The 26,393-nt window shown below is 42.9% G+C and overlaps 2 protein-coding genes across 3 annotated transcripts in view; one reads left to right on the forward strand and one right to left on the reverse strand.

The window, feature by feature from the left end:
* PKD1L3 (polycystin 1 like 3, transient receptor potential channel interacting) overlaps positions 1 to 15,510 on the forward strand; it is a 58,820-nt gene extending 43,310 nt beyond the window's left edge. The window contains exons 22-32 of the mRNA XM_049787435.1: positions 1,624 to 1,735; positions 3,581 to 3,718; positions 5,141 to 5,420; positions 5,997 to 6,311; positions 6,402 to 6,535; positions 9,606 to 9,733; positions 10,873 to 11,033; positions 12,695 to 12,905; positions 13,489 to 13,590; positions 14,455 to 14,590; positions 15,319 to 15,510. Of these exons, the coding sequence (XP_049643392.1) occupies positions 1,624 to 1,735; positions 3,581 to 3,718; positions 5,141 to 5,420; positions 5,997 to 6,311; positions 6,402 to 6,535; positions 9,606 to 9,733; positions 10,873 to 11,033; positions 12,695 to 12,905; positions 13,489 to 13,590; positions 14,455 to 14,590; positions 15,319 to 15,401 (1,800 nt within the window). The 3' untranslated portion in view covers positions 15,402 to 15,510. The remainder of the gene's footprint in view (positions 1 to 1,623; positions 1,736 to 3,580; positions 3,719 to 5,140; positions 5,421 to 5,996; positions 6,312 to 6,401; positions 6,536 to 9,605; positions 9,734 to 10,872; positions 11,034 to 12,694; positions 12,906 to 13,488; positions 13,591 to 14,454; positions 14,591 to 15,318) is intronic.
* Positions 15,511 to 15,526: 16 nt separating this feature from the next.
* The window catches only part of IST1 (IST1 factor associated with ESCRT-III), a 33,558-nt gene continuing 22,691 nt past the window's right edge, over positions 15,527 to 26,393 (reverse strand). For both annotated transcript variants that reach the window (XM_049786431.1, XM_049786432.1), the window contains exons 5-10: positions 24,832 to 24,915; positions 23,827 to 23,937; positions 22,484 to 22,696; positions 20,106 to 20,189; positions 19,312 to 19,360; positions 15,527 to 17,368 (exon numbers count right to left, since the gene is read on the reverse strand). In XM_049786431.1, coding sequence (XP_049642388.1) covers positions 17,169 to 17,368; positions 19,312 to 19,360; positions 20,106 to 20,189; positions 22,484 to 22,696; positions 23,827 to 23,937; positions 24,832 to 24,915 — 741 coding nt within the window. In that variant the 3' untranslated portion in view covers positions 15,527 to 17,168. The remainder of the gene's footprint in view (positions 17,369 to 19,311; positions 19,361 to 20,105; positions 20,190 to 22,483; positions 22,697 to 23,826; positions 23,938 to 24,831; positions 24,916 to 26,393) is intronic.

Consider the following 26,393-nt stretch of genomic DNA (forward strand, 5'->3'; position numbering starts at 1 on the left):
TTCTGAGCATAGAGCCAATAGTAGCCCCTGAGCGCTGCCGAGTGTGACCCAAAAACAAACAAAAAAAAAGTATAAATATAAAATCATTATCATATACCTCATTGTTTCTTCATATCCCACACTTTTCAACTACATTGAACCGTTGAACTATGCACATTTTAAAAAAATTAAGGGTGCATTTTTGGTGATTTTTTTTTTATTTTTATTACACCTGGGAGCACTCAGGGCCTACTCCTGGCTCTGTGCTCAGGAATATCTCCTGGTGACTCAGGTGACCATATGAGATGCCCGGCATCAAATCCAGGTTGACCATGTTTCAGCCCTGAAATGATGACTAATTTTGCTATCTATATCTATCTATCTATCTATCTATCTATCTATCTATCTATCTATCTATCTATCTATCTATCTATCTATCATCTATCTATCTATCTATCTATCTATCTATCATCTATCATCTATTTATCTAATCTACCTTTAAAACCAGGCTTTATTCAAACTTGCCTAGTTGTTACCAATATAGTTTTATCTAAACAAGATCCAAATAAATAAATAAAAGAACATTAGGGGCCAGAGAGATAGCACAGCGGTAGGGCATTTGGCTTGCACACAGTCAACTCTTGACAGACCCAAGTTCAATTTTCGGCATTTCATATGGTTCGCTGAGCCTGCCAGGAGCAATTTCTGAGTGAAGAGCCAGGAGTAACCCTTGAGCACCACTGGGTGTGACCCCCAAACAATAATAATAGTAATAATAATAAAATCAAATAAATAAAATAAAATAAACGAGATCCACATTACTAGTTTGTCTCCTGAATCCTTATTCCATAGAAACCCACTCTTTTCTCATGTTATTGATCTAGTCGTCTTGCTGTTTCTTCTACAAATATGTATGTTCAACTATGCATATTCGTTTTGGGGACCACACCACTGTACTCAAGACTTACTCTTGTTTCTGTCCTCAGGGATCACTCCTGGTAGGAACCATTTGCGGTGCCAGAGATAGAAGCCAGGTTGACCACTTGCAAGACGAGCACCTTTCCCTTCAGTCAATCACTCCAGCCCTCCTTTCATAGTACAGATTTTGAAGGAACCAAATTTTCTGTCCTGCTAAGTCTCTAACATTCTGGATTTGGAAGACAATGTTGGCTGTACTCGAGGATCCCTGACCTCAGACCCCACAATTACATACTAGATCAACCCAACCCAATTCCTACTGCCTAGGATATCTGGCTTAAAGCTTCAGGGGTTAGTGCAGAGGACACAAGACCTGCGTGCCGTGGAAATAATGTCATGCCAGGGCCAGGATCTCATACTGAACTACAGCTCCAGTGAGATGTCTCTGGAAGAGATAGTACCATGGTTAAGCCTAAAGGCAGTTGTCCTGAGTTTGATTCTCAATACCCCATATAGTCCTCCGAGCCCACCAGGAGTGATTCTTGATAGAGCCAATAGTTAGCCCTGAGCACTTCCAGTTGTGGCCCCAAATCAAAAAAAAAATTTTTTTTAATAGTAAAGCTCAAATAATTGAGATTGATTTCTGCTAACCTTCATTTTTACTTAACATTTTCTTCTCAGACCCTCTATTTCTGCTACTTACAGTCTACTCATCTTTTGTTCTAGATAGTCTTCCTCACATTGTTGTTCTCACTGACACTGAACAGGAGGCCAAAGTTTGACAAGGAGAAGGATCAGCAGACCAAGAGGATCTTAGCACTCCTGGGCACCACAGGTAGTTCTCATTACTAATATCTAATGAGGCCAGGAGGCTACATATGCATAGTGTTAGTCTGGGTTTTTTTTTTTTTAATTGAATCTCCGTGAGATATGTGGTTGCAAAGTTGTTGGTGATTGTGTTTCAGTCATATAGTTTTCAATACCCAATTTTTCACCAGTGTATACTCAATGTATACTTCCCACCAATGTCCCTGATCTATCTTTCTTTCTTTCTTTCTTTCTTTCTTTCTTTCTTTCTTTCTTTCTTTCTTTCTTTCTTTCTTTCTTTCTTTCTTTCTTTCTTTCTTTCTTTCTTTCTTTCTTTCTTTCTTTCTTTCTTTCTTTCTTTCTTTCTTTCTTTCTTTCTTTCTTTCTTTCTTTCTTTCTTTCTTTCTTTCTTTCTTTCTTTCTTTCTTTCTTTCTTTCTGTGTGTCTATCTGTCTATTTCCCCACATTTTTCCTTTTATTTTTTTTAAGTTTTTCCTTTTAGATACTATGGTTTGCAATATTGTTACTAAGGGATATACCTAATTTCAGCACCCAGTACTTGTTCAGAATGATCATTTCCAACTCTCATTGTCATAGTGGTCCCTTTTCTATCCTATCTAAACTCCCCACTATTTGTGGCAAGCTTCCTACCATAGACCAGTCCTCCTGGCCCTTGTTTCTTTTATTTCAGGTATTATTCTCATGCTATGTTATATATGCATATATATGTGTATATCCTGAAAATTAGTATGATCATTTTATACCTATCCATCTCCCTCAGACTCATATCACTCAGCAAACTACCCTCTATGTCTAAGTATGTATAAGCAAATTTCCTGACTTCATTTTTACTAAAGGCTGAGTAATCTTTCAGTGGAATTCTAGGCCCTCCAGTGCCCACATGCCTTTCATGGATCTTTTCTCTAAGCAGCAGGTTGTCCTTTCTTTTGCCCAGAGCTAATGGGTCCTGTCATCAATACTGGCCATGCATCTCTGCCTGTTTTTCTGTGCTTATCCCCTCTGAGCTTCAGGCCTGTCTCTCTTGTACAGCTCTGCTTTCTCTGGTTCCTCCACCCATATTTCCGGTGGCTCATTAGCTGCTTCTGATACCTGCAGGAATCTTAGGTTAAACATGCCCAGACAGTGCTGGAGACAGTGTTTGCCTTGTATGTGGCCAACCTGTTTTGATCCCAAGTATCCCACATGGTTGCTGAACTGCTACCAGGAGTAAATAACCCTGAATGTGGGATCAGGAGTAATCCCTGAATATCAGAGGTGTGGCCCAAAACTAAAACAAAAATAATAAAAATGTAAAAAATAAACATGTCCAGACCATTATTTGCCAGGTCCACGAGTCCATATTTTTTTATTTCCCTTTCTTTCTATTTGAGGGGTGGGGGGACCATACATAGTCAATCAAACTGCAGGTGACTACATACAAGGCAAGCACCTTAAACCCTACCTGCACCATTTCTCCAGTCCCTTTTCTTCTCATTTTAGTTAAAGCACATAGTCATTCTCTAAAAACATCCAAGAGGTCCCATGTGTAGTCACCAAACTTGAAGGCATGTTGGATGAAGCTCTACAAAGAATAATGTAATAAGGGACTAGAGAAGTAGCACAGTGGTAGGGCGTTTGCCTTGCACATGGTCGACACAGGTCAGACCCGGTTTGATTCCAGACATCTCATGTGGTTTCCTGAGCCTGCCAAGAGCAGTTTCTGAGTGCAGAACCAGGAGTAACCCCTTAGCGCCACCATGTGTGGCCAAAACAAACAAACAAAAGCACATGGCATTCAATGCACAGTACTCAGATGTGTAAATGTTGATGAATAGCCATTCAATGAACGATAATAGCACATTTGAATTTTTGCCAGAAGCCTGTTCTTCGTTACCTGGTTCAAGAAATAAGAATGACCCCATGTATGTTGCTCCAGCCATGAACAGTCCAGTGAAGCGCCCAAAGAGAATCTTGAAAGAGAAGAAGCTCTTGAAGCAGACAGGAGAGATTTTGGGTACGAAGAGGACAGAGAGCAGACATTGCTGCTTCTTTCCCTTGGTGGGAGGGCAGGGAAAGAACCAACAGAAACAAGGGAAGGAGACCATCATCTTCAGATACCTCAGGCCTGGGTTTAGTCCCTAGCACTGCCTGGCTCCCCCAAGTACTTCCAGCAGCACATGTGCTGACATATATGAGATTCCCAGATACATGTAGGGGCACAAACCTTAGAAAATTCTGAATTCCCATAACTAAGGTGGCATGGTAACCAGACTCCACACTGGGGTGTTGCTGGTTATTCTGTGCTCAAATAAGTCACTTTCTCTACCTACAGGATGTTATGAAAAAAATCTTGGTCTTCTTACTTCCTGGGTAGAGAAAACCACAGAGCCTTGGGAAAGGTCAGTGCTGCAAGTGCAGCATTACAAGGCCACACCTCAATTGGACCAAAGCTGCATTTTCTCATGCTCTCCTTTCTCAACAGCATCTTCTGTTGAGAAGTCCAGGAGTCCAGGAGAGGGGACATTTCAGTCTAAGAATTAACAGTGAAAATGCTGTTTGGGGTTGTTTGGTTTGTGTTTGGTGGCTAGGGATTGAGCCCAGGGCCTCATAAATTCAAGACAAGAAGCCAAGAGAATAGCTCAACAGGACAAGCACTTGTATTGCCAGGTTATGGCTGAAAAAAAAAATGCAGGGACTGGAGCACTAATACAGTGGTAAGATGCTTGCTTTGCATATAGCCAACCAGGATTTGGTCCCCAGGACCATATATAGTCCCCTGTACACTATCTATCAGTAATCATTCCTGAGTGCAGAGTCAGAAGTAAGCCCTGAGCCCAGCTGGGTGTGACTCAAAAACCAAAACAAAATAAATACAAAGTAAGTGTTCTACCACTATGCTATACCCCTAGTCTCAATACTATAATTTGGGAGAAGACTACACCCAGCAGTGCTCAGAGGTACTCCCGGCTCTGTGCTCAGGAATTTCCCCTGGCGGTGCTTTCTATATCCCTGGCATATGGGATGATAGGTATTAAACCTGGGTTGGCTGCTTGCAAAGCAAACAACTTTCCCGCTATAAAATCTTTCCAGTCATCTTACATAGATCTTTTCGATAGGCAGGTGCTTAGGTTTATCTGTTTATAGTTGCTATCTTGAACCATATGAAATTGCTATTTTGTTTTGTTTGGGGTTCGTGCCCTGGGATGCTAAGGGGCTACTCCCGGCTCAGCACTCAGGGGATTGTTCCTTCCAGGGGTTGAGGACTATGTGGTGCTGGGCACAGAACCCCATGATCAGCCTGTTGAGCTAGCTCTCTGGTCTGACTTTGGCCAATTTTTGGTGCTTTGACCCATTAGGTTAAGGAGAAGTAAAGACAGAATCTAGAGAGAGTTCGAAATTAATGTTCCATTTCTAACGTTCCTTCTATTCTCCCTAGTCCAGATCCTCTTCCTTGCCTTATTGATGACCACAGTCTACTCTGCACAGAACCCCAATAGGTTTTATCTCCATCAAGCTCTCCAGAAGAGCTTTTCTCACAGATTCTCCGAAATCAAACTCATTAAGCATTTCTACCCATGGGCCCGCCACACACTTGTTCCTAACCTGTATGGGGAATATAGAGGTAAGAACATAGACTTGGGTGACAGCATCGTAAATTCAGGGATGCTGCTAGTTTCCCAAACACCCTTCCCTGGTGCAGTGGAACATGGACAGAGGTTAGTTGCCTTTTTTTGGAACCACCACCCTCTATGGATCACACCCTGGACTCATCTCTGTCATTTCCTGTTCACTTGAAGGAATCAAATACACATAAGAAAAGAAAGAGAATTCTTTTGTTTGTTTGGGGGCTACACCTGTCTGCTCAGGCTTCATTTGTGTTAGTCCATTCCTCAGGGACCACATAAGGTTCCAGAGATTGACTGAAGGTAAATCACATGCAAATAATGCCTTAACCCTTCTCTCTCTCTCTTCTCTCTCTCTCCCTCCCTCTCTTTCTCTCCCTCCCTCACTTTCCCTCCCTCTCCCTCCCCACCCCATATCTCTAGGTGTGATCCAGAAACAAACAAACAAAAAAATAGTGGCAAACGTGTATGGGTTTTCTTTGAATTTAATGAGCTGCTTATATATTTTTATTTGAGGGCTACACCTGTCACTGCACAGGGGCTACTCCTACCTGCAAGCTAAGGGGAGGCTACTGGTGGTAGTCCAGGTGTCAGAAAGTGAGCCCTGGACCATCTTCACACAAAACCTGTACTCAGCCCCTTGAACTCTTGCTCCAGCCCTTGATGCAGTTTAGTGGTGGTTTCTTCTCTCACTTCAGGATTTGTTACCGACGGTAACGCCTTTCTTTTGGGCAACGTTCAACTCCGTCAGGTTCGCATTCAGCCTAGAGTGTCTCCTCAAGGAAAAGAGAGGCCATCTCACCCAGATCAGGAGGATACAGAGAACTATGGGGCACACTGGAGCCCCCCAGATACAAACACCACAGATCCAGACAGCATTTGGCATTATCAGTCTCAGGAGACAGTGGACAAATTGGCTGCTTCTTGGGACAGTGGCAGTGGCTACGTGATGAAGCTGGGAAGGAACATCAGTGCAGCCCTGCGGTGAGTGCCCAGCTTCGATGACCCTTCTGTGGGGCAGGGCTGGGCAGCCAAGAAACAATCTCTGGGCTCTGACGGTCTTTGTTTTCTTAGGGTTTTGCAGCAACTTGAACAGAGCCACTGGCTGGACCAGCACACCAAAAGTCTCTTCGTAGAGTTTGTGGTGTTCAATGCAAATGTGAAACTGTTCTGTGCAGTTACCCTGATTTTGGAGACCAACAATATGGGTATGGAAGGTCCCTTTTTCCTTTGTACTCAGAAGGCTCCCTTTCCCTCTCTGTTGCTATTTAAAGACATAACAAAGCTAATTCATGTATATATAATTTTGGTTTTTAATTTTGGGGACACATGGCAGTATTTAGGGATCATTTCTGGCAGGGCACAGGGGATCATATGTGAAGACAAGGATTGAATCTGGGTCAACCACGTGCAAGGCAAGTACCTTCCCCACTACATTATCATTTTGACCTCATAAATATAATTTTAAAAATCTGGTTGTTTTTTTTTTTTTTGGGGGGTGGTGGTTTTTGGACCACACCCTGTGACATTCAGGGGTTACTCATGGCTATGCGCTCAGAAATCGCTCCTGGCTCAAGGGACCATATGGGATGCCGTTGATCAAACCCAGGTCCGTCCTGGGTCAGCTGCGTGCAAGGCAAATGTCCTACCTCTGTGCTATCACTCCAGAAGTCTGATAGTTTTTTGTTTTTTGTTTTTTTTTTTGTTTTTGGGCCACACCCAGCGGTGCTCAGGGGTTACTCCTGGCTGTTTGCTCAGAAATAGCTCCTGGCAGGCACGGGGGACCATATGGGACACGAGGATTCGAACCAACCACCTTTGGTCCTGGATCGGCTGCTTTGCAAGGCAAACGCCACTGTGCTATCTCTCTGGGCCTCGAAGTCTGATAGTTTTAAGACAAAAATGAGCAGTGTATGGGCCAGAGCAATGGCACAAACAGTAAGGCATCTGCCTTGTCAGCGCTAGCCTAGGACAAACCGTGGTTCGATTCCCCAGCTTTCCATAAGGTCCCCCAAGCCAGGAGCAATTTCTGAGTGCATAGCTAGGAGTAACCCCTGAGCGTCACTGAGTGTGGCCCCCCAAAAAACAAACAAACAAAGAGCAGCATACTTTTTATCAACATCATCCCTACTTTTCAGACAGCTACTCTTAGATTTTCTTATACTTTCTCCAAGGGCTATCAGCCTGCTTCTTAATGATTTCATGAATTTAAATATTTTTTAATTCTCTGTACCACACACTAACATGGCAAAACCTTTCATTTGGAAATGTATCCTTAAATTTTGAGAAATCGTTCATGATTTCCTTTTTTCTTTTTTCCTTCCTTCCTTCCTTCTTTCCTTTCTCCCTTCCTTTTTTATTTTAACTACAACTGGCAGTGCTTGGGGCTATTTCTGTGCTCAGGGATCACTCTGTGATGCTCAGGGGACCCAGATGTGGTTCAAGGGATCAAACAGGGTCCATCATGTGCAAATCAAGTGGCCTTACATACTGTACTATCTTTCTGACCCCTCCCATTTTCTTTGATTTCTTTCAGTTCTCTGATCTTTCCTCCTGGTATTTCTGGCTTTGATGTTGGAACACTTGGACCTATTCTCTGATTTTTCTTGTCTTTGTTTTTATTTTTAAGCTTCTACTTTATGAAGAATTGCTTTAAGTTCCAATGTTACCCTTTAAAAAAAAAAAAAAAAAAAAAAACGCCCTGTTAAGCTAGTGATGTAGCTCAAGGGTAGAGAATGCCATAGATGGGCAGGTTAGGATTCAGTTGCCACAACACACACACACACACACACACACACACACTCCTTCTACAAAATGTTATCCTATGTGTAAAAAATTTAATGAATGCAAATAAATACAGGTTAAAAAATACCATAAGAGAGGGGCCAGAGTGATAGCACAGCAATAGGGCATTTGCAGCCAACCCAGGATGGACCCGGGTTCAATTCCCGGCATCCCATATGGTTCCCCAAGCCTGCCAGGAGTGATTTCTGGGTGCAGAGCCAGGAGTAACCCCTGAGTGCCACCAGGTGTAGCCCCAAAACCTATATATATATATATATATATATATATATATATATATACATATATATAATATGTATTTTATACATACACACACATCATTAGAAGTCAGAGTGCTCCACATCACTAATCATCAGGGAGATGCAAATCAAAACAACGATGAGATACCACCTCACACCCCAGAGAATGGCACACATCACAAAGAATGAGAATAAACAGTGTTGGCGGGGATGTGGGGAGAAAGGAACTCTTATCCACTGCTGGTGGGAATGCCGTCTAGTTCAACCTTTATGGAAAGCGATATGGAGATTCCTCCAAAAACTGGAAATCGAGCTCCCATACGATCCAGCTATACCACTCCTAGGAATATACCCTAGGAACACAAAAATACACTACAAAAACCCCTTCCTTACACCTATATTCATTGCAGCACTATTTACCATAGCAAGACTCTGGAAACAACCAAGATGCCCTTCAACAGACGAATGGCTAAAGAAACTGTGGTACATATACACAATGGAATATTATGCAGCTGTCAGGAGATGAAGTCATGAAATTTTCCTATACATGGATGTACACGGAATCTATTATGCTGAGTGAAATAAGTCAGAGAGAGAGAGAGAGAAAAACGCAGAATGGTCTCACTCATCTATGGCTTTTAAGAAAAATGAAAGACATTCTTACAATAATTTTCAGACACAAAAGAGAAAAGAGCTGGAAGTTCCAGCTCACCTCAGGAAGCTCACCACAAAGAGTGATGAGTTTAGTTAGATAAAAAAAAAAAAAAAGAAGTCAAAGAGATAGTATAGCGAGGAGGTCACTTGCCTTACATGCAGCTAATCCAGGTTCAATCCCTGGCACTAGATATGGTTCTACTCAAAAGTGATCCCTGAGTAAGAGCCATGAGTAAGCCCAGAACACTCTCTGGTGTGACCCAAAAACAAACCAAAATATCATATTGCAACAGTACATGAGTCCATCTGTCTCTGCAGAAATTCTGACTAGGTAAGGTAACACCATTAACAGCAGGTAAGTCACTGACAAGACCTGGAAGCAGGATCAGTGGAATCTTCTCTTCCTCATTGCACATTCAACTCAGCACATTTTAGTCTCATGAGGAAACCCTGGTGGAGTTCTGGGACTCAGGCATGTCTGAAATTTGTCCTGATCAAGTGAGGGCTATTTTCAAAGACAGTTTGAAAGAAGAGGTCCTGGCTTTAGGAATTCTGGACTCCAGATGTTCCTTGTTCTCCTCAGGTGCTTTCTCTGCCTCTGTGAGACTGGAAAGTTTAATGCCTCTTCCAACATCCAAGAAGAACTTGGTCTGCTCCATTATTCCACAAGTCATCTATTACTTGCTGATCTGTTACTATACCTTCATACAGGTGAACTGAAAACTAGATGTCAAAGATTAGTCTCAGGGTTGCCAGATATGATTTGGGGAGCACTACATTGAATCATCAGAATGAATTATTTTCACCGATTCTAGACCTGAATTCATGTAAAGGCTGATTTCCTGCCATTGATCCTAATTTCCTATAGCTAAATAATTAAATTTGGGGCTGGGGACTCAAGTGGTGAGGCAATATGTAACATGTTTAAAGCCCCAAGTCTGGTTCTGAGACTGTATACACATAACCCCCAGCAGGGTTGTAGGTGGCTTTGGCAGGGGGAGATAGGATCCTGAGCCATGCCAAGAATGGATCTATTTTTAAAAATAAATCTATAGGAAGACTTTTTGCACTACCTTATAGTAACCCTCCTAAGGTTATACTCAGCAATCAAAATAACTAACAAACTAATAAAAAATCACAATAACAAAACCAGGGCTGGAGTGAACACAGCAGTAGGATGCTTGCCTTGCGAGAGGCCAACATCGGCCAACCTCGGTTTGATTTCCGGCAATTCATATGGTCCCCAAGCCTGCCAGGGGTGATTTCTAGCACAGAGCCAGGAGTAACCCGAGTGCGACCCAAAACCCAAAATATCAAAATACCCTTGGGGACAGAGTGATAACATAGCAGGTAGGGCATTTGCCTTGCACATATAGTATACCTGAGTTTGATTCCCAGTACCCTATATGATCCCCCAAGCTTGCCTGGAGTGATTTCTGAGTGCAGAGCCAGGAGTAACTCCTGCACATCATTGGGTATGCCCCCCCACAAAAAAAAAAAGCAAAAAAAAATTCCAAAAGAATATATTTTAAGTCAAACAGTATTGTATTTCCAGGCTTAATAGCCAATTTAGTCAGGTTCTTTTTTTTTTTTTTTAATTTTCACTGCATAAGACTTCACAGTGTATGCAGTGTAAGGTGTCATTTTGGAGGAACCTGTAAATCATAATTCTGCTGAAGCTCAGTTTCCCGTGAACACAAACTGAGTTTCTAGAGGATAAAGCAAACCTGGAACTCTTTGTGTCCCAAGTATAGGCTAAGTGCTGTGCAGATGTTCAAAGCACTTCAAGAACCTGGCAGGTCTTCTTCAGGCAAGGAGTAGTGATGGTGGCCTCTGTGGTATCTGTGTAGGGTCACCAGCTGAAACAGCAGAGGTGGAGATTCTTCACAAGAAAAAGGAACATCCTGGAACTGAGTGTGATTCTCATCAGCTTTGTCAACTTGGGGCTTGACATGAAACGTATTTCTCTGCATCAGAAAAGTCTGGCACAATACCACTCGGACCCAGACAGGTAAAAAGGAGCCCAAGGTACCAGGGTTTGCCACTAGGTGTTAAAGTTGACAAATTGTACACGTGTTCTTTGTGTATCTCCCCCAACATACACAATACATATACAATAGATCTCTGCTTATATAATGTCAGAGTTGACCAGAACTGACCAATTAATGTCCACTGCAGAGAACACATGAACTAAACTGTGTGTTAGGGGCCAGAGTGGTGGCACAGGTGGTCATTTGCCTTGCACGCGCTAACCTAGGACAGACCACGGTTTGATCCCTTGGTATCCCATATGATCCCCCAAACCAGGGGCGATTTCTGAGCACAAAGTCAAGAGTAACGCCTGAGCATCACTGGGAGTGTCCTCCCCAAAACCCCAAAAACAAAACTGTGTGTTAAAAAGCTATTCCAGCTTCAAAGTGCTTACATATATGCATTAAAGTTTCATGCTACAAATAGCAGAAATGATGCATTATTTTAGTTTGGCCACGTAACAAAGCCTAAAGCAATGGCAAAATCCTTGCAGTGCCTTACATAACCAAAATCCTTTTAAAATTAAACCTCAGGAGCTGGATCCATAGCACAGTGGATAGGGCATTTGCCTTGCACATGGCCGACCTGGGGTTTGATCCCTGGTATCCTATATGGTCCCATGAGCCTGGCAGGAGTAATTTCTGAGCATAGAGCTAGGAGTAACCCCTGAGCATTGCTGGGTGTAGCCTAAAAACTAAAATAAATAAAACAAAACTTCGGGGCCGGGAAGGTGGTGCTAGAGGTAAGGTGTCTGCCTTGCAAGAGCTAGCGTAGGACAAACCGGACCGCAGTTCGATCCCCTGGCGTCCCATATGGTCCCCCCAAGCCAGGGGCGATTTCTGAGTGCATAGCTCAGGAGTAACCCCTGAGCGTCAAACGGGTGTGGCCCAAAAACCAAAACAAACAAACAAAAAACTTCAACATTTTATTGAAAGGAGAAATTCTGCATACTTTTCGGTACTCTCTAAAACCTGGGCCACTCATGCCAAACTGGCCTGAGTCACTGTCCCCAGGGAGGTCTTCTGAGGCTTGTTTTCAGGGACAATAGTGCTATTTAGTCTGGAGCTGGCAGCTGCAGTCCAGCAAACCTGCCATCTGGAACCACGTAGGAATCAGATAAGTTCAAGCCAACTTGCTTGAACCTCTGGAGGGCTTTCCAACTAAATAAGTTGCTATCACATCAAATTCTGAATGCAATGCTCACACAACAAAGTCTGCTTGGTGAAGACCACCCATCGCTTCTTAATTATCATCTTTTCTCAGCATTATTAAATCCACTAGGAGGTGATGGCCCTACTGCTACAAAACCATGTCTAACGCAACAGGAAATTAGTGGCAGACCGCAGTAAGGAGTTCGTCTCCTTCTGAAATACTGAGCTCATACCAGAAGTTTTGACTTCTGAAATAAACTCAGTCGACCCAGGGTGCTTTCACAACTTTCAACCACATCTATGGCCTTTAGCCAAGCCACCCACGCACATCCACAAGTCCTCACATTACACAGATGTATTATCACCAAGTATTGAGCTGACAGAACCATGCTGCTGCCTGTTCGTGGTGGGAGCAGAGAAGCTGCCACCCCAGGCCTGAGGATGGCCTATGGGATGGTGGAATGACTGTAGCCTCCCTTGTAAAATGCAGGTTCATCAACTTCTATGAGGTGTTAAAAGTGAACTCAGCCGTCATCTACGTCGTGGGCTTCCTGGTTCTATTGGCAACTGTTCAGTTGTGGAATCTCCTGCATCATAACCACAGGCTGCAGGTCATCGGCAGGTCACTAAGCAGAGCCTGGGATGAGGTGGCGGGTTTCCTGCTGGTCATCCTGATCCTGCTGACAGGCTATGCCATTGCTGTAAGACTCCACCCTCTGGGGCCCAGAGAGATAGCACAGCGGCGTTTGCCTTGCAAGCAGCCGATCCAGGACCAAAGGTGGCTGGTTTGAATCCCGGTGTCCCATATGGTCCCCCGTGCCTGCCAGGAGCTATTTCTCAGCAGACAGCCAGGAGTAGCCCCTGAGCCCCGCCGGGTGTGGCCCAAAAACCAAAAAAAAAAAAAAAAGACTCCACCCTCAGGGGAACTGTCCTTAGTGCCACCAGTTAGTTGGAACTGTGCTTTCCTTACATCACCTGGGTAGTGGTGGGAGCAGCTAGCAGTAGTTTTGAAGAAAAGGTAGAAGTTGGATTTAGTTCCCGTTTATGTGGCACTAGCACCTGACCAAACCTTGATGGTTAACCTCATCTCTAAAGTGGGGCATTAACAGCTGACAGGATCATATAGTCAAATAAATCTAAGTGAAAACACAAAGGAATGATCATTTTTGAGGGAATTATTGGCCAGTATGGAAAATAAATTTCTATTCATTGGTTCTGTTGGCTTCACCATCTTAAATACTCAGGCCAGAAAAAACACTGATTCAGTTCTCTGCTTCTTTACAGTTTAACTTGCTGTTTGGATGGAGCGTCTCCGACTACAGAACCTTTTTCAGCTCAGTTGTTGCTGTGGTCGGCCTCCTGCTAGGAATTGCTCGACACGAGGAGGTAAAGTCTCCTTCCTCTATTATTACTGCAGCCGAGCATTACACAAGGATGTTTCCCTGCATTATTCTATGTGGTAGGACATAGCTATAGAGGGAGAGCTGCTTATGAAAGCAGCCCACTGCCTAGAGAAAAAAATTGCTCTCTAGTCTTTTGAGTAGTTATTTTCAGAAAGCTTTTTCTTTTTGTTTTTGGTGTTTGTGCCATACCTGGCTCTGCACTCAAAGTACTCCAGGCGGTCCACAGGGGACCATGTGGGATACAAGGGATCAAACCCAGGTTGGCCTTGTGCAAGGTAAATGCCTTACCTACTGTTATTACTACAGCTCCCAGAAAACTTTTTCTGATTGTCCTACAGTCCTACCTTTACTTCTTATAATCTCAATGTCATTGCTAAGGATGCTGGGTTGAACTTGTGTCCTAAAATCAAATAAATATGATTTGCTGCCCCCACCCTTTCAAGTGTACTGTGGAAGTGAGATAATATGGTGATTATTTGTTGTTAATACTCAATTCAGAAAGCCTATCCCTACCCTACACACACACACACACACACACACACACACACACACACACACACACACACACACACACAATTCTTTTTTTTTTTGTTTGTTTTTGGGCCACACCGGCAGTGCTCAGGGGTTACTCCTGGCTGTCTGTTCAGAAATAGTTCCTGGCAGGCACGGGGGGTGGGGGGTGGGGGCATCTGGGATACCGGGATTCGAACCAACCACATTAGGTCCTGGATCGGCTGCTTGCAAGGCAAACACCGTTGTGCTATCTCTCTAGCCCCACACTTAAAATTCTTAACTAGATGTTAAACTGTCATCGTTTAAATTAAAAAGTGCCTCCGTTTCTTTCCAGGTTATTGCTTTAAACCCCATCTTAGGATCATTTTTGATCCTCACCAGTGTCCTTTTGATGGTACTTGTGATCATTAACCTTTTTGTTTCGGCCATTCTAATGACATTTGCAAAAGAAAGAAAGTCCCTTAAGGTAGGTAACTCTTGCTTGGTAACTGAAATATAAATTGTATCTTTTCTATCCTTAAATCACCGGGAAGCGCAACTGTAACTGCTTTTAGACTCACTAACAATGTGGAGTAGTCGCAATACATTCACTGTATTAATCTCTCCAGTTCTGCCAACTTTCTATGAAACCTATTTTTCCAAGTCTATATTATATCCTATGTCAGTATCTTTTTTTTTTTTTTTTTGGTTTTTGGGCCACACCCGGCGTTGCTCAGGGGTTACTCCTGGCTGTCTGCTCAGAAACAGCTCCTGGCAGGCACGGGGGACCATATGGGACACTGGGATTCGAACCAACCACCTTTGGTCCTGGATCGGCTGCTTGCAAGGCAAAAGCCGCTGTGCTATCTCTCCGGGCCCAGTATGTCAATATCTTTTAAGTAGCTTATCTTTAACAAAAGCATTTTAATACCTCAGAATAAAGAAAATAGTACCTTACTGGGGCCGGTGAGGTGGCGCTAGAGGTAAGGTGTCTGCCTTGCAAGAGCTAGTCAAGGAAAGATTGCGACGCAATCGATCCCTATGTTCCCCCAAGCCAGGGGTAATTTCTGAGCGCTTAGCCAGGAGTAACCCCTGTGCATCAAATGGGTGTGGCCCGAAAAAAAAAAAAAAGAAAGAAAGAAAATAGTACCTTACAATTGATCATTTCTTTTTATTAGTACTTTCTTTGTCATCCCTTTTTTCTTGAAGACTTGCAAAGAAACTGCCCTCACAGAGGTCCTGCAACAGAAGCTCTCAAGTTTGTTAGGAATCCAGAGGCAGCAAAAGACACAGGGCAAATAGCCTCAACAGCAGTGGTCATTGACAGGGAGTTTAAAAGGTGAGCGACTTTAATTTCCTCACTATTTATTACTCCTTAATTTAATTTAATTAAATTACATTACACGGTTTAATTTAGAAAAATTACAGATGTTTAAAATACAGTTTTTATTAGTGAGAAATCAAAGTCCTCTCTGCTACAAGTTCCATGCGTATGGATCTTAGCACTGTCAGGAAAAGGTTACAGAATAAACCAGCACCGACTAGGAGAACACTACACAATCATGTTCCTGTATGGTTGCACGTGGGAATCGAGAATCACAAGTGAGTTCACTGCTGCTGATTAAAAATGTAGTAGTTGTTAAGGGTTAAGTTCAACCAGCTGGAGTGCATGCAGAAGGCCCAGGTTAGGGTCCATGCCTAGTAAAATCTCCTGAAAAATATAAATAAACACAAGTTTGATTGATAATCCAAAGACCCAAGCAAATGCCAGATTTGCCGCCATTAGTGTAAACATACAAGTAGGCCCTTTCCTGCTGCAGGGAGCCAAAGCTGAGTTCTGGCTGTGTCCTGCATAGTTACTTGCTTAAAATGCATCCCTATAAATCCAATATTCTCGTTGCTTAACCCAAACCAGTGGAGAAAGTAGGGCACAGAATCTAACTTTATTATCAGCTATTGAGTTATGAAATACAATCAAAAACATTAAAGAAAAGGAACTTTTAGACAGAAGCCAAAGACATTAGACAGAAGCCAAAGTCCCATTTCTCAATTGCACAGCCATCCATGTGGAGGGCCTTTGCTAGGCAAAGGAGCACAGACATTACAAAAGGAAGACTCACAAATTCAGGAAAGCAGAGAATTACTGCAGCTACAAGGGGACCAAATTCTTAATCTGAAATTACTTTTAAAGGTTCTCTTAATCATAAAGTTTTCAAATGAAAACAGGAACCCCTCTTCTATAGGCTTTCCAGCTCACTACCCAAGAGACTTGAGTACTTCTATTAAGGCAACTGGAAGCCCACCTTAGCCTTGAATGGTGACTTCTGCACAACATGTGGCCCGTTCTTAGTCCGTAATTGAGAACCCACAGAACATGCTCTAAGAAAAAAAAAAAACAGTAATTTTTCTAGTGCTGTCCTCTGGTAAAAAGGGACCAGTACTCAAAATAAAGCAAAAGGCCACAGAGGGCTCCCTGAGAATCCAGCAGAACAAAGAGAGGCTTTCAACTTTCCAAATAAGCTTTGCAACTGGATCCAGGTGGAACAGTGCCCTGTAGCACGGAATAGTGTATATGCCAATCAGAGGACCCAGCTTCCAAGAATTGTTACAATGGCTTCCCAAGTCTTCTCTTTCCCATTCATATTTGAGTGAGAAATATACACAGAGGGGTCTGTTTCTAAGTCTCAAACCTCAGTACACAGCTGAAACACTTCATGAAGTACTCTTCTCTGTTGTCCAGCCTTCACTAGCAGCTCTCCCCACACTACTTTCACCTGCTCACTCCCCTATGGAAGGATGGTGGGATGAGTGAGGGGAGACCTGGGATCACACCAACAGGAAATGGAAGAGCAGGCTGTTGGGAGCCAGCTGCTCCAGCTCATGAAAGTATCCAATTGAGTCTCCTATGAGCATTAGAAAACTTGAAAGTAGCAGAATTTGGTAGAGCAGAAGAGCCCAAAGGAAGAATGTGCTCAGTGATGGTTGGGAGATGAAACATGTCATGTAGATTCTTTGTTAACTGCTCAGTCTCAACAACCAGAACTTGTGGTGCTGCTGGGTTTTAAGTGCCTATGTTTTCTTCTTCAACTCTTCAAATCTCCGGGAAAGATCATCAAAGTCAATGTCCTCGGATGCTGAGGTGTTGGCTCCAGCAGATGCAGTTGGTAGTGTGTCAGGTACAGAGGGCAGCTCTGGGAGCACAAAGTTGTCATAGGTATCCCCAGCTCTAGAAGAGGGCTTTGCAGTGGGCTCTGGCTTTGGTCCAGGACCTAATTATATCAGCCAAAGGTACAATGTTAGTAACACCAGAGAACCAACTTTAAACTTAATTCTAAAAGTTGAAATTTCAGGACAAGAAAAAACTTTCGGGATAGAATAACTTTACTAAAGGGGGTGATTATACTATACACTCAGATAACACCATTTCCTTATACAATGTTAAGAAACAATCCTGGTGATATTAAATTAAGTTATTTAATGACATGCTTTTAATGCCTCATTTAACAGTGTCCAAGAATATATGACATAAAGGATTTACTCATCAGTATTTAGACTTCCATGAACTGTCTCCAATTTAAAAGTACCGTGGCGTATAAGACGACCCCCTAATTTTGCAGTTAAAACATAGGTTTAGGGGCCCGGAGAGATAGCACAGCGGCGTTTGCCTTGCAAGCAGCCGATCCAGGACCAAAGGTGGTTGGTTCGAATCCCGGTGTCCCATATGGTCCCCCGTGCCTGCCAGGAGCTATTTCTGAGCAGACAGCCAGGAGTAACCCCTGAGCAACGCCGGGTGTGGCCCAAAAACCAAAAAATAACAACAACAACAACAACAACAAAAACATAGGTTTAGGCCTATATTCGCTGTATCAAACAGAACGTTCCTGTGCTGCAACTGTATGTACCACAGTGAGCCAATCACAACAAGTAAAGGTTCAAAGGTTCTACTGTAATAGACTTTCTCTCTGACTCTGGCCAATCTGAGCAGGCTTTTTACAGTGTAGATTTGGGTCCAAAACATTGTCTAATTTGCATGCATCAAAAGCCTGCTTGGATTGGCTGAGTTAGAGAGGCGGTCCGAGCAGCCTTGCAGTGATTGGTCCCTTATCCTAGGCACCTTTTCTGGCAATTCCCTAGTGGCGTCAGTTAATCTCTCCCACTACATGAACCAAACACCCCATCCTCGGACCCTAGCACTGAACCACCAACACGGTTAGCTGGGTTTTGCCAGAAGTGGCCCCTAGATCTTCTGAGTACTGTTTGGGAGCCCCCAAGAAAGAGATTTGGAGATTTGGAAACTCTGCGGTCTGAGTTTTGTTTCATTTAGCGGCATACTGAAACATTTTTCAGGGCATATTCAGCGTATAAGAAGACCCCCGATTTTCGGTTGACTTTTTTTTGTTTCAAAAGTTGTCTTGGGCCCGGAGAGATAGCACAGCGGTGTTTGCCTTGCAAACGGCCGATCCAGGACCAAAGGTGGTTGGTTCGAATCCTGGTGTCCCATATGGTCCCCCGTGCCTGCCAGGAGCTATTTCTGAGCAGACAGCCAGGAGTAACCCCTGAGCAATGCCGGGTGTGACCCAAAAACCAAAAAAAAAAAAAAAAAAAGTTGTCTTATGGGGCTGGGAAGGTGGTGCTAGAGGTAAGGTGTCTGCCTTGCAAGCGCTAACGGACCGTGGTTCAATCCCCCAGCGTCCCATTTGGTCCCCCCAAGCCAGGGGCGATTTCTGAGTGCATAGCCAGGAGTAACCCCTGAGAGTCAAATGGGTGTGGCCCAAAAACAAACAAACAAAAAAAAAAAGGTCGTCTTATACGCCGGAAAATACGGTATACCTACTAAAGGGTTCTAGAATGCAGATAATGTTTTACTTTTTCAGTGGCTGGATGGCTTTGTGATGGCTTTGCTTAGAGTAAAGTCATTGAGACATTAATTTCACTGTGCCTCTCTGTACTACCAGTATATCTAACTCCCACCCCGCCTCCAAGGGAGGAACAGTCACAGCTGGCCCACGAACTTGTCTGTTCCTTTTAAATACTGACATTTAAAGTATTTTTTAAAACGATATTTCCAGAAACAAAGAATTTGGGAGAGTGACTAAAAACATCACAATGAAGAATACTAATGTTACTAATGCCAACAGAAACCTGGAACACTCACAGAAGGAAGTGATTATAACAAGGGCTGAGTCTTTAGGCTTTCTGGAATCACACTTACCAACAATCTGTGCAGAAGAGACATTCTTATCAGCATTAGTGTCATCAGCCTGAAACACAAAGATTGTTACCACTGGAGGAAAGAGGCATCACTAGAGAAAGCGCTGATACAGGTCTAGCCCCTGGGTTTCCCAAAAGCTAAGCTGCTTGGCAAAAGCAATAGAACCTGCACCAAAGAAACTATCCCTCCACCCATTGGAACCTTCCTACTTTAACAAACTGAACTTTGGTGCCAAGCAAAGAAAAAGGAAATGCTTAAAACACTGTAACACCTCTCTTTAATCTGATAACATCATCTTTCCAGGCAAAGAGAAAGCACTAAACCACTAAAATCATCTCAAAGAACGAACCAAGCCCTCAAATGTCAATGAAGATCTTGTATCTCTTTCCTATAAGATTTAGGCAGTGTTTCAATGCATGTAAAGCCAATAGAATAACCCAAGATTAAACCAAAAGGAAGAACAATAAGCAAGTTCAGGAGCAAGGGATTCTCTCAGTAAGTAACTTCCACAGCATATTAATTTTCTCACTAAATGCATCAAAACAGGTATCAAAAGAAACACTAATGTGTAAACAAGCTGACAGGAAAAACATCAAATTCAGAACCAAAATTCTTCCAAGCAAAGCACTGCCACCACCCATATCAGGGTAATGTTTTAGCAACATAAATATTCAAAGCAAAAGCAACATTGATATTAGCAGTTAAAAATTTTTGCCTTCCCTGTGATCATTATTTTGTTTTCTCTTCATGGGATTCACACTCCTGCTGCTTATAAAAGAGGCTCAGGCACTTACAGATTCATACGATGGGGGAGTTGCTGGTATCTGAGGTGGATGAATACTGGGATAAGTCCCCATTGGCAATCCATTGAAATCCGACTACAAGAGAAAAGCAGTATCAGAGACCTGGGCCCCCATTTGTAATTTTTAGGTTCTGTGTATAAGAAGAGAGAAATAGGGGCTGGAGAGATAGCATGGAGGTAAGGCGTTTGCCTTTCATGCAAGAGGTCATCGGTTCGAATCCCAGCGTCCCATATGGTCCCCCGTGCCTGCCAGGAGCAATTTCTGAGCATAGAGCCAGGAGTAACCCCTGAGCACTGCCGGGTGTGACCCAAAAACCACAAAAAAAAAAAAAAAAAAAAAAAGAAGAGAGAAATAGGATATGTTCAGACGGTGTGGGCTGGTGCCACCACCGCTGCCTTGCCTGCCACCGGGTTTGTATGAACACCTTGGGTGGCGGGTGGCAAGGGATCCGCCTCGCTGCGAGTGCTGCAACCCAGTACACCCTGGCGCACGCTAGCCCCCGCCAGCCTGAGTCGTGAAAGGGTACCATAGAAGACACCCCTCAATTCGATATTATAGAGAGTTCTGCCAACATTTTCTTCAGATTTAATGGATTGGATCTAATATTGAGATTTTTTGCAATGGTGAAATGAAGTAACTCAAGATGAGCAAGTTAAAAGTGATGTCAGAGAAAAGCATCACCAATAATTCTCGAATTGTGGGACTTCTGGCTCAGCTGGAGATGATCAATCTGTCAGCTGAATCTACAGAAACAGATACTGCCAGATATGTTACATCAAAAATTCTTCAGCTGGCTCAAAGTCAAGGTATACAGAACAACATGTAGGTAAAACACTTCATGACATTGAGACTAAAGACATCTTCAAGAATGTCACTCTCCAAACAAGTGGAAGCAGAGATAAGCAGATGGGTCTATATTAAACTGAGAAGCTTCTGCACCTTAAAGTGACTAGGATACAAAAGCCACCCAAAGAATGGGAGTAATTATTCACCCAATACCCATCAGATAAGGGTCTAATATCTAAGATATACAAGGTACTGATAGAACTTAACAAGAAAAAAAATCTAACTCCATCCAAAAATTGGAAGAAGAAATGAACAGACACTTCCTCAAAGAAGAAATACAAATGGCCAAAAGGCACATGAAAAAATGTTCCACATCACTAATCAGGGAGATGCAAATCAAAACAACAGTGATGTACCATCTCATGCCACAGAGACTGGCACAAATCACAAAGAACAAGAACAATCAGTGCTGGCGGTGATATGGGAAGAATGGAACTCTCGTTCACTGCTGGTAGGAATGCTGTCTAATCCAGCCTTTCTGGAAAACAAGATGGAGATTCCTCACAAAACTGGAAATTGAGCTCCCATATGATCCAGCTATTCCACTCCTAGGGTTACACTCTAGGAACAGAAAAATACAATTCAAAAATCACTTCCTCACACGTATATTTATTGCAGCACTATTTACACTACCCAGACTCTGGAAACAGCCAAGATGCTCTTCAACAGATGAATGGCTAAAAAAACTGTGGTACAGATACACTATGGAATATTTTGCAGCCGTCAGGAGAGATGTGAAGTCATGGAATGTTCCTATAAATGGATGTACATGAAAACTATTATGCTGAATGAAATAAGTCAGAAGGAGAGAGATAGACACAGAATAGTCTCACTCTTCTATATTTTTTTCTTTCTTCTAAGGGTTTTAAGAAAAATAAAAGACATTATTATAATAATACCCAGAGACAATAGAGATCAGGGCTGAAGGACCGGCTCATAATATGAAGCTCACCACAGAGTGGTGAGTGCAGTTAGAGAAATAATTACACTAAAAAATAACATGACAACGTTAATGAGAGAAGTAGAATGCCTGTCTTGAATACAGGTATGGGGTGGTGGAGGGCATTGGTGGTGGGAATGTTGCACTGGTGAAGGGGGTGTTCTTTCTATGAGTGAAACCCAACTACAAATATGTTTGTAATCATGGTGCTTAAATAAAGATATTATTTAAAAAAATAGGATACGTTCAAAGTGCATTTTAATTTCATTCGAGTCAAAGATTGGGTCACTAACTGAACCCACAAACCTAATCCCATAAATGTATACTAATCATTCTGTAGTCCTTTACATGTGATCCAGCTTTGGAAAAATTAAATTTGTTTTTATTTTTGGGTTTATCTTATTTGTTTTTATTTACTTATTATTTTATTGTATATAATTTATTAATAATTATTATTGTTTTATTTGTTTTTATTTTGGGGCTACATCTAGTAGCCCAAAATTCTCTTGACAACTTACAATTCCTTATTACCTTTAGAGCCAACGTGAACATAATAGAAAATGTCTATTCAAGTTATACTTACTGGTCCTTTTGGAAGTGGGTATGAGAAAGGTGTGTTTGGAGATGGCATTGGCATAGGCATCGGCATAGGCATTGGCATTGGCATTGTCCCATCAGGTCCAACAACTGGTGCTATGAAACCGCCCCCTCCTCCTCTTCCAGGGCCCCCTTTCTTCATATCGTCTGTGAATCCAACATCAATAAGATCTGTTTCCACCCCAGGAGGAGCTTCTGCCTGAGGAAAAGAAACCCCCATCAGTAACCCACATCCACAGGCAAGTTCCCCAGGAAGCAAATTCTGAAAAGGAGAGTTGCATAAGAGAAGGGTCTTGGGATAAATACCTATGGATAATAAGGGTAGACAGATCTAAAAACTGACCTGCAATGCAGCCACATCAAAAGCCTGAGTAAATTTCCCCAGGGAGCTCTGGAGTTAGGCTGAAGAAGCAGCAAGCATAATCCAAGAGACAAAAGACTTTATACTAACAAGTTACTGAACACTGGTGGCCAAGAAAAACTGGCTGAGGGAGAACTGTTTTACTGAGGGACACTGTCTGTGAGCCACTTGTCACCAATCTCCAGAACTAAAAGGAATAAATGCTTCTGTTCTCAAGTATATGCAGAGGACAGACAGTAAGTAACACAGTGGAGCATCCCACTGAGTGTAACTGCATCTCTTCCCCTCGTGCATTATAAGCCTCTTCAGGATAGGAACCTTGTTTTTTTTGTTTGTTTGGGGGCCACACCCAGTGGTGCTCAGGGGAGCATATGCAGTGCCAGGGATCTGTATACTGCCTGCACCCAATAAATGTTTCCAGATCTATTTGGGGACATTGTTATGCCATAAACAAGCGTCTCAATTCTTTGAATTTCATTTTAAAAATAAAAGAAATGGGAGGGTTGGGTAAAAAAAAAAAATAAAACAAACAATAATGATATTTTATATGTGTGTTATGGTTTGTACATTTTTTTTTTTTTTTTTGGTTTTTGGGCCACACCTGGCAATGCTCAGGGATTACTCCTGGCTTTCTGCTCAGAAATAGCTCCTGGCAGGCGCGGGGGACCATATGGGACACCGGGATTCGAACCAACCACCTTTGGTCCTGGATCGGCTGCTTGCAAGGCAAATGTCGCTGTGCCATCTCTCCGGGCCCAGTTTGTACATTTTCAGTGTTTTCTGTTATTTCAAAGTACTTTGAAATATGCAGCTATATACTGTGACCAAAAAGGCACTAACTGGATAAAGGCTTAAACTCTTATACATGAGTCAGTGGAAGAATACAGTTACTTTTCAAAGAAAGTATTATCCAGAGGGTTTATTTATTTACTAGATACTCAGGAAGTATACTCTTAGTGTCAACTTACCATAACCACAGAGTCAGGCTCATAGGGCACATTGTAGTTCTTGGCAATTTCAATCAGGTACCGTTCCACCAGGATTTTGGGTGGGGCTTCCACACTCAATTTATGCATTAGCTAAAAGTAAAAGACCTAAGTTTAAGATGCAAGTCTACCAGTCAGCCTAATCTTAACCTAATCTGTCTTGCTTTTATAGCTTCACTTCTCTTATCTTACAGCTATATTAAAAAAAAAAAGATTAAGGGGCCAGTTAAATAATTTTTAGTGGGGCCAGAGCAACAGCACAGCAGTAGGGCATTTGCCTTACATGTGGCCAACACAGGATGGACCCTGGTTCGATTCCTGGCATCCCTTATGCTCCCCCAAGCCTGCCAGGAGTAAACCCTGGGTGTGACCCAAAAACCAAAACAAAATGAAATAAAAAAAAATTTTTTTTTTTTTTTTTTGGTTTTTGGGCCACACCCGGCAGTGCTCAGGGGTTACTCCTGGCTGTCTGCTCAGAAATAACTCCTGGCAGGCACGGGGGACCATATGGGACACCAGGATTCGAACCAACCACCTTAGGTTCTGGATCGGCTGCTTGCAAGGCAAGCACCGCTGTGCTATCTCTCCGGGCCCCGAAATAAATAATTTTTAGTCACTAAGCCCACTTTTTAAGTTCTGCGTTTCTCTTACATTCTCTGATTACTCGGAATCAGGTAAAAGATTACTGCTACTGTCTTCCACATTACGTATATGACTTCTTTCACTCTTCTCCCCACCTCACTTTAATCTCCACAGGAGCACAGATAATAGGAGGTGTATCAGGAATGACACATAATTTAACAATTTCACAAATATAAGACAAAGGCAAGGAAGCACTGCATGCCAGCCAGCTTTCTTCTTACCCTCTATTTAACTCTAGATTAACTCAGCCATACACTGTTACCCACTATAAACTCTGAAGACAGTAAAATAACCTGTCCTCCCTCCACTCTCTACGATTTCATATTTAATAAGTACACTCATTACCCTGTCATTGACCGTTCCAATCTGGTTGGTCCTACATAACTTGCCATATTCCTTGCTATACTTGGCACAAAGCTGATCAGCCACCTACAGAGAAAACAGAAAATAAATTCAGATACCATTCAGACTATTTCAAGCTTTCTCTTATCAACAGTAAAATGTGCTTCTAATGTTGAAAGTCAATAAAACCTTAGGGAGTGCTTATCAGTCATCTATTCTTCCACCTATGTAATAAGCTACAATCATATTCTAGACTTTTATTAATGACTACTATGCCATACATACTAAATACAACTAGTGGGAGGTCACTTTAAGAGTATTTTTTTTGGGGGGGTTTTGGGCCACATCCGGCGGTGCTCAGGGGTTACTCCTGGCTGTCTGCTCAGAAATAGCTCCTGGCAGGCACGGGGGACCATATGGGACACCGGGATTCGAACCAACCACCTTTGGTCCTGGATCAGCTGCTTGCAAGGCAAACGCCGCTGTGCTATCTCTCCGGGCCCTTAAAGAGTATTTTTTAATTATTGTGAAAATGTGTAGATGGGGCCGGCATGGTGGCACTAGAGGTAAGGTGCCTGCCTTGCCTGCGCTAGCCTAGGACGGACCGTGGTTCGATCCCCTGGTGTCCCATATGGTCCCCCAAACCAGGAGCGATTTCTGAGCGCATAGCCAGGAGTAACCCCTGAGCGTTACCGGGTGTGGCCCAAAAACAAACAAACAACAAAAAAAAAAAGTGTAGATCTGTCTCACAAAGGTACAAACACAGCTGTCAAGAGCTTATAAACTGGGGGCCGATGGGGCCGGAGAGATAGCATGGAGGTAAGGCGTTTGCCTTTCATGCAGGAGGTCATCGGTTCGAATCCCGGCGCCCCATATGGTCCCCTGTGCCTGCCAGGAGCAATTTCTGAGCCTGGAGCCAGGAATAACCCCTGAGCACTGCCGGGTGTGACCCAAAAAACAAAAAAAAAAAAACAAAAAAAAATAAAATAAAATAAACTGGGGGCCGGGCGGTGGCGCTGGAGGTAAGGTGCCTGCCTTGCCTGCGCTAGCCTAGGACGGACCGCGGTTCGATCCCCCGGCGTCCCATATGGTCCCCCAAGAAGCCAGGAGCAACTTCTGAGCGCATAGCCAGGAGTAACCCCTGAGCGTCACAGGGTGTGGCCCAAAAACCAAAAAAAAAAAAAAAAAAAAAAAAAAGAGCTTATAAACTGAAGATTTTGATCAGGAAAGTCAAGTCAGGTAAGATTTCTAAAAGAAAGGGATTCTTTATCTAATAGTAATGGATAAGGAATTAACAGGAAAAGAGCATATTACTTAAGTAGTATTTTAAGTAGCATTGCTACTTAAAATAATCCTCATATTTGCAAAAACATTATTATTTGAGTAATATCCTGGAAAAGAAGAAACAAGTTTTTTTTTTTGTTTTGTTTTGGTTTTTGGTTTTTGGGTCACACCCGTAGTGCTCAGGGGTTACTCCTGGCTCTGCTCAGAAATCGCTCCTGGGGGCCAGCGAGGTGGCGCTAGAGGTAAGGTGTCTGCCTTGCAAGCGCTAGCCAAGGAAGAAC

Source organism: Suncus etruscus, chromosome 14 (genome assembly GCF_024139225.1).
Source record: "Suncus etruscus isolate mSunEtr1 chromosome 14, mSunEtr1.pri.cur, whole genome shotgun sequence".
NCBI classification, from domain to species: Eukaryota; Metazoa; Chordata; class Mammalia; order Eulipotyphla; family Soricidae; genus Suncus; species Suncus etruscus.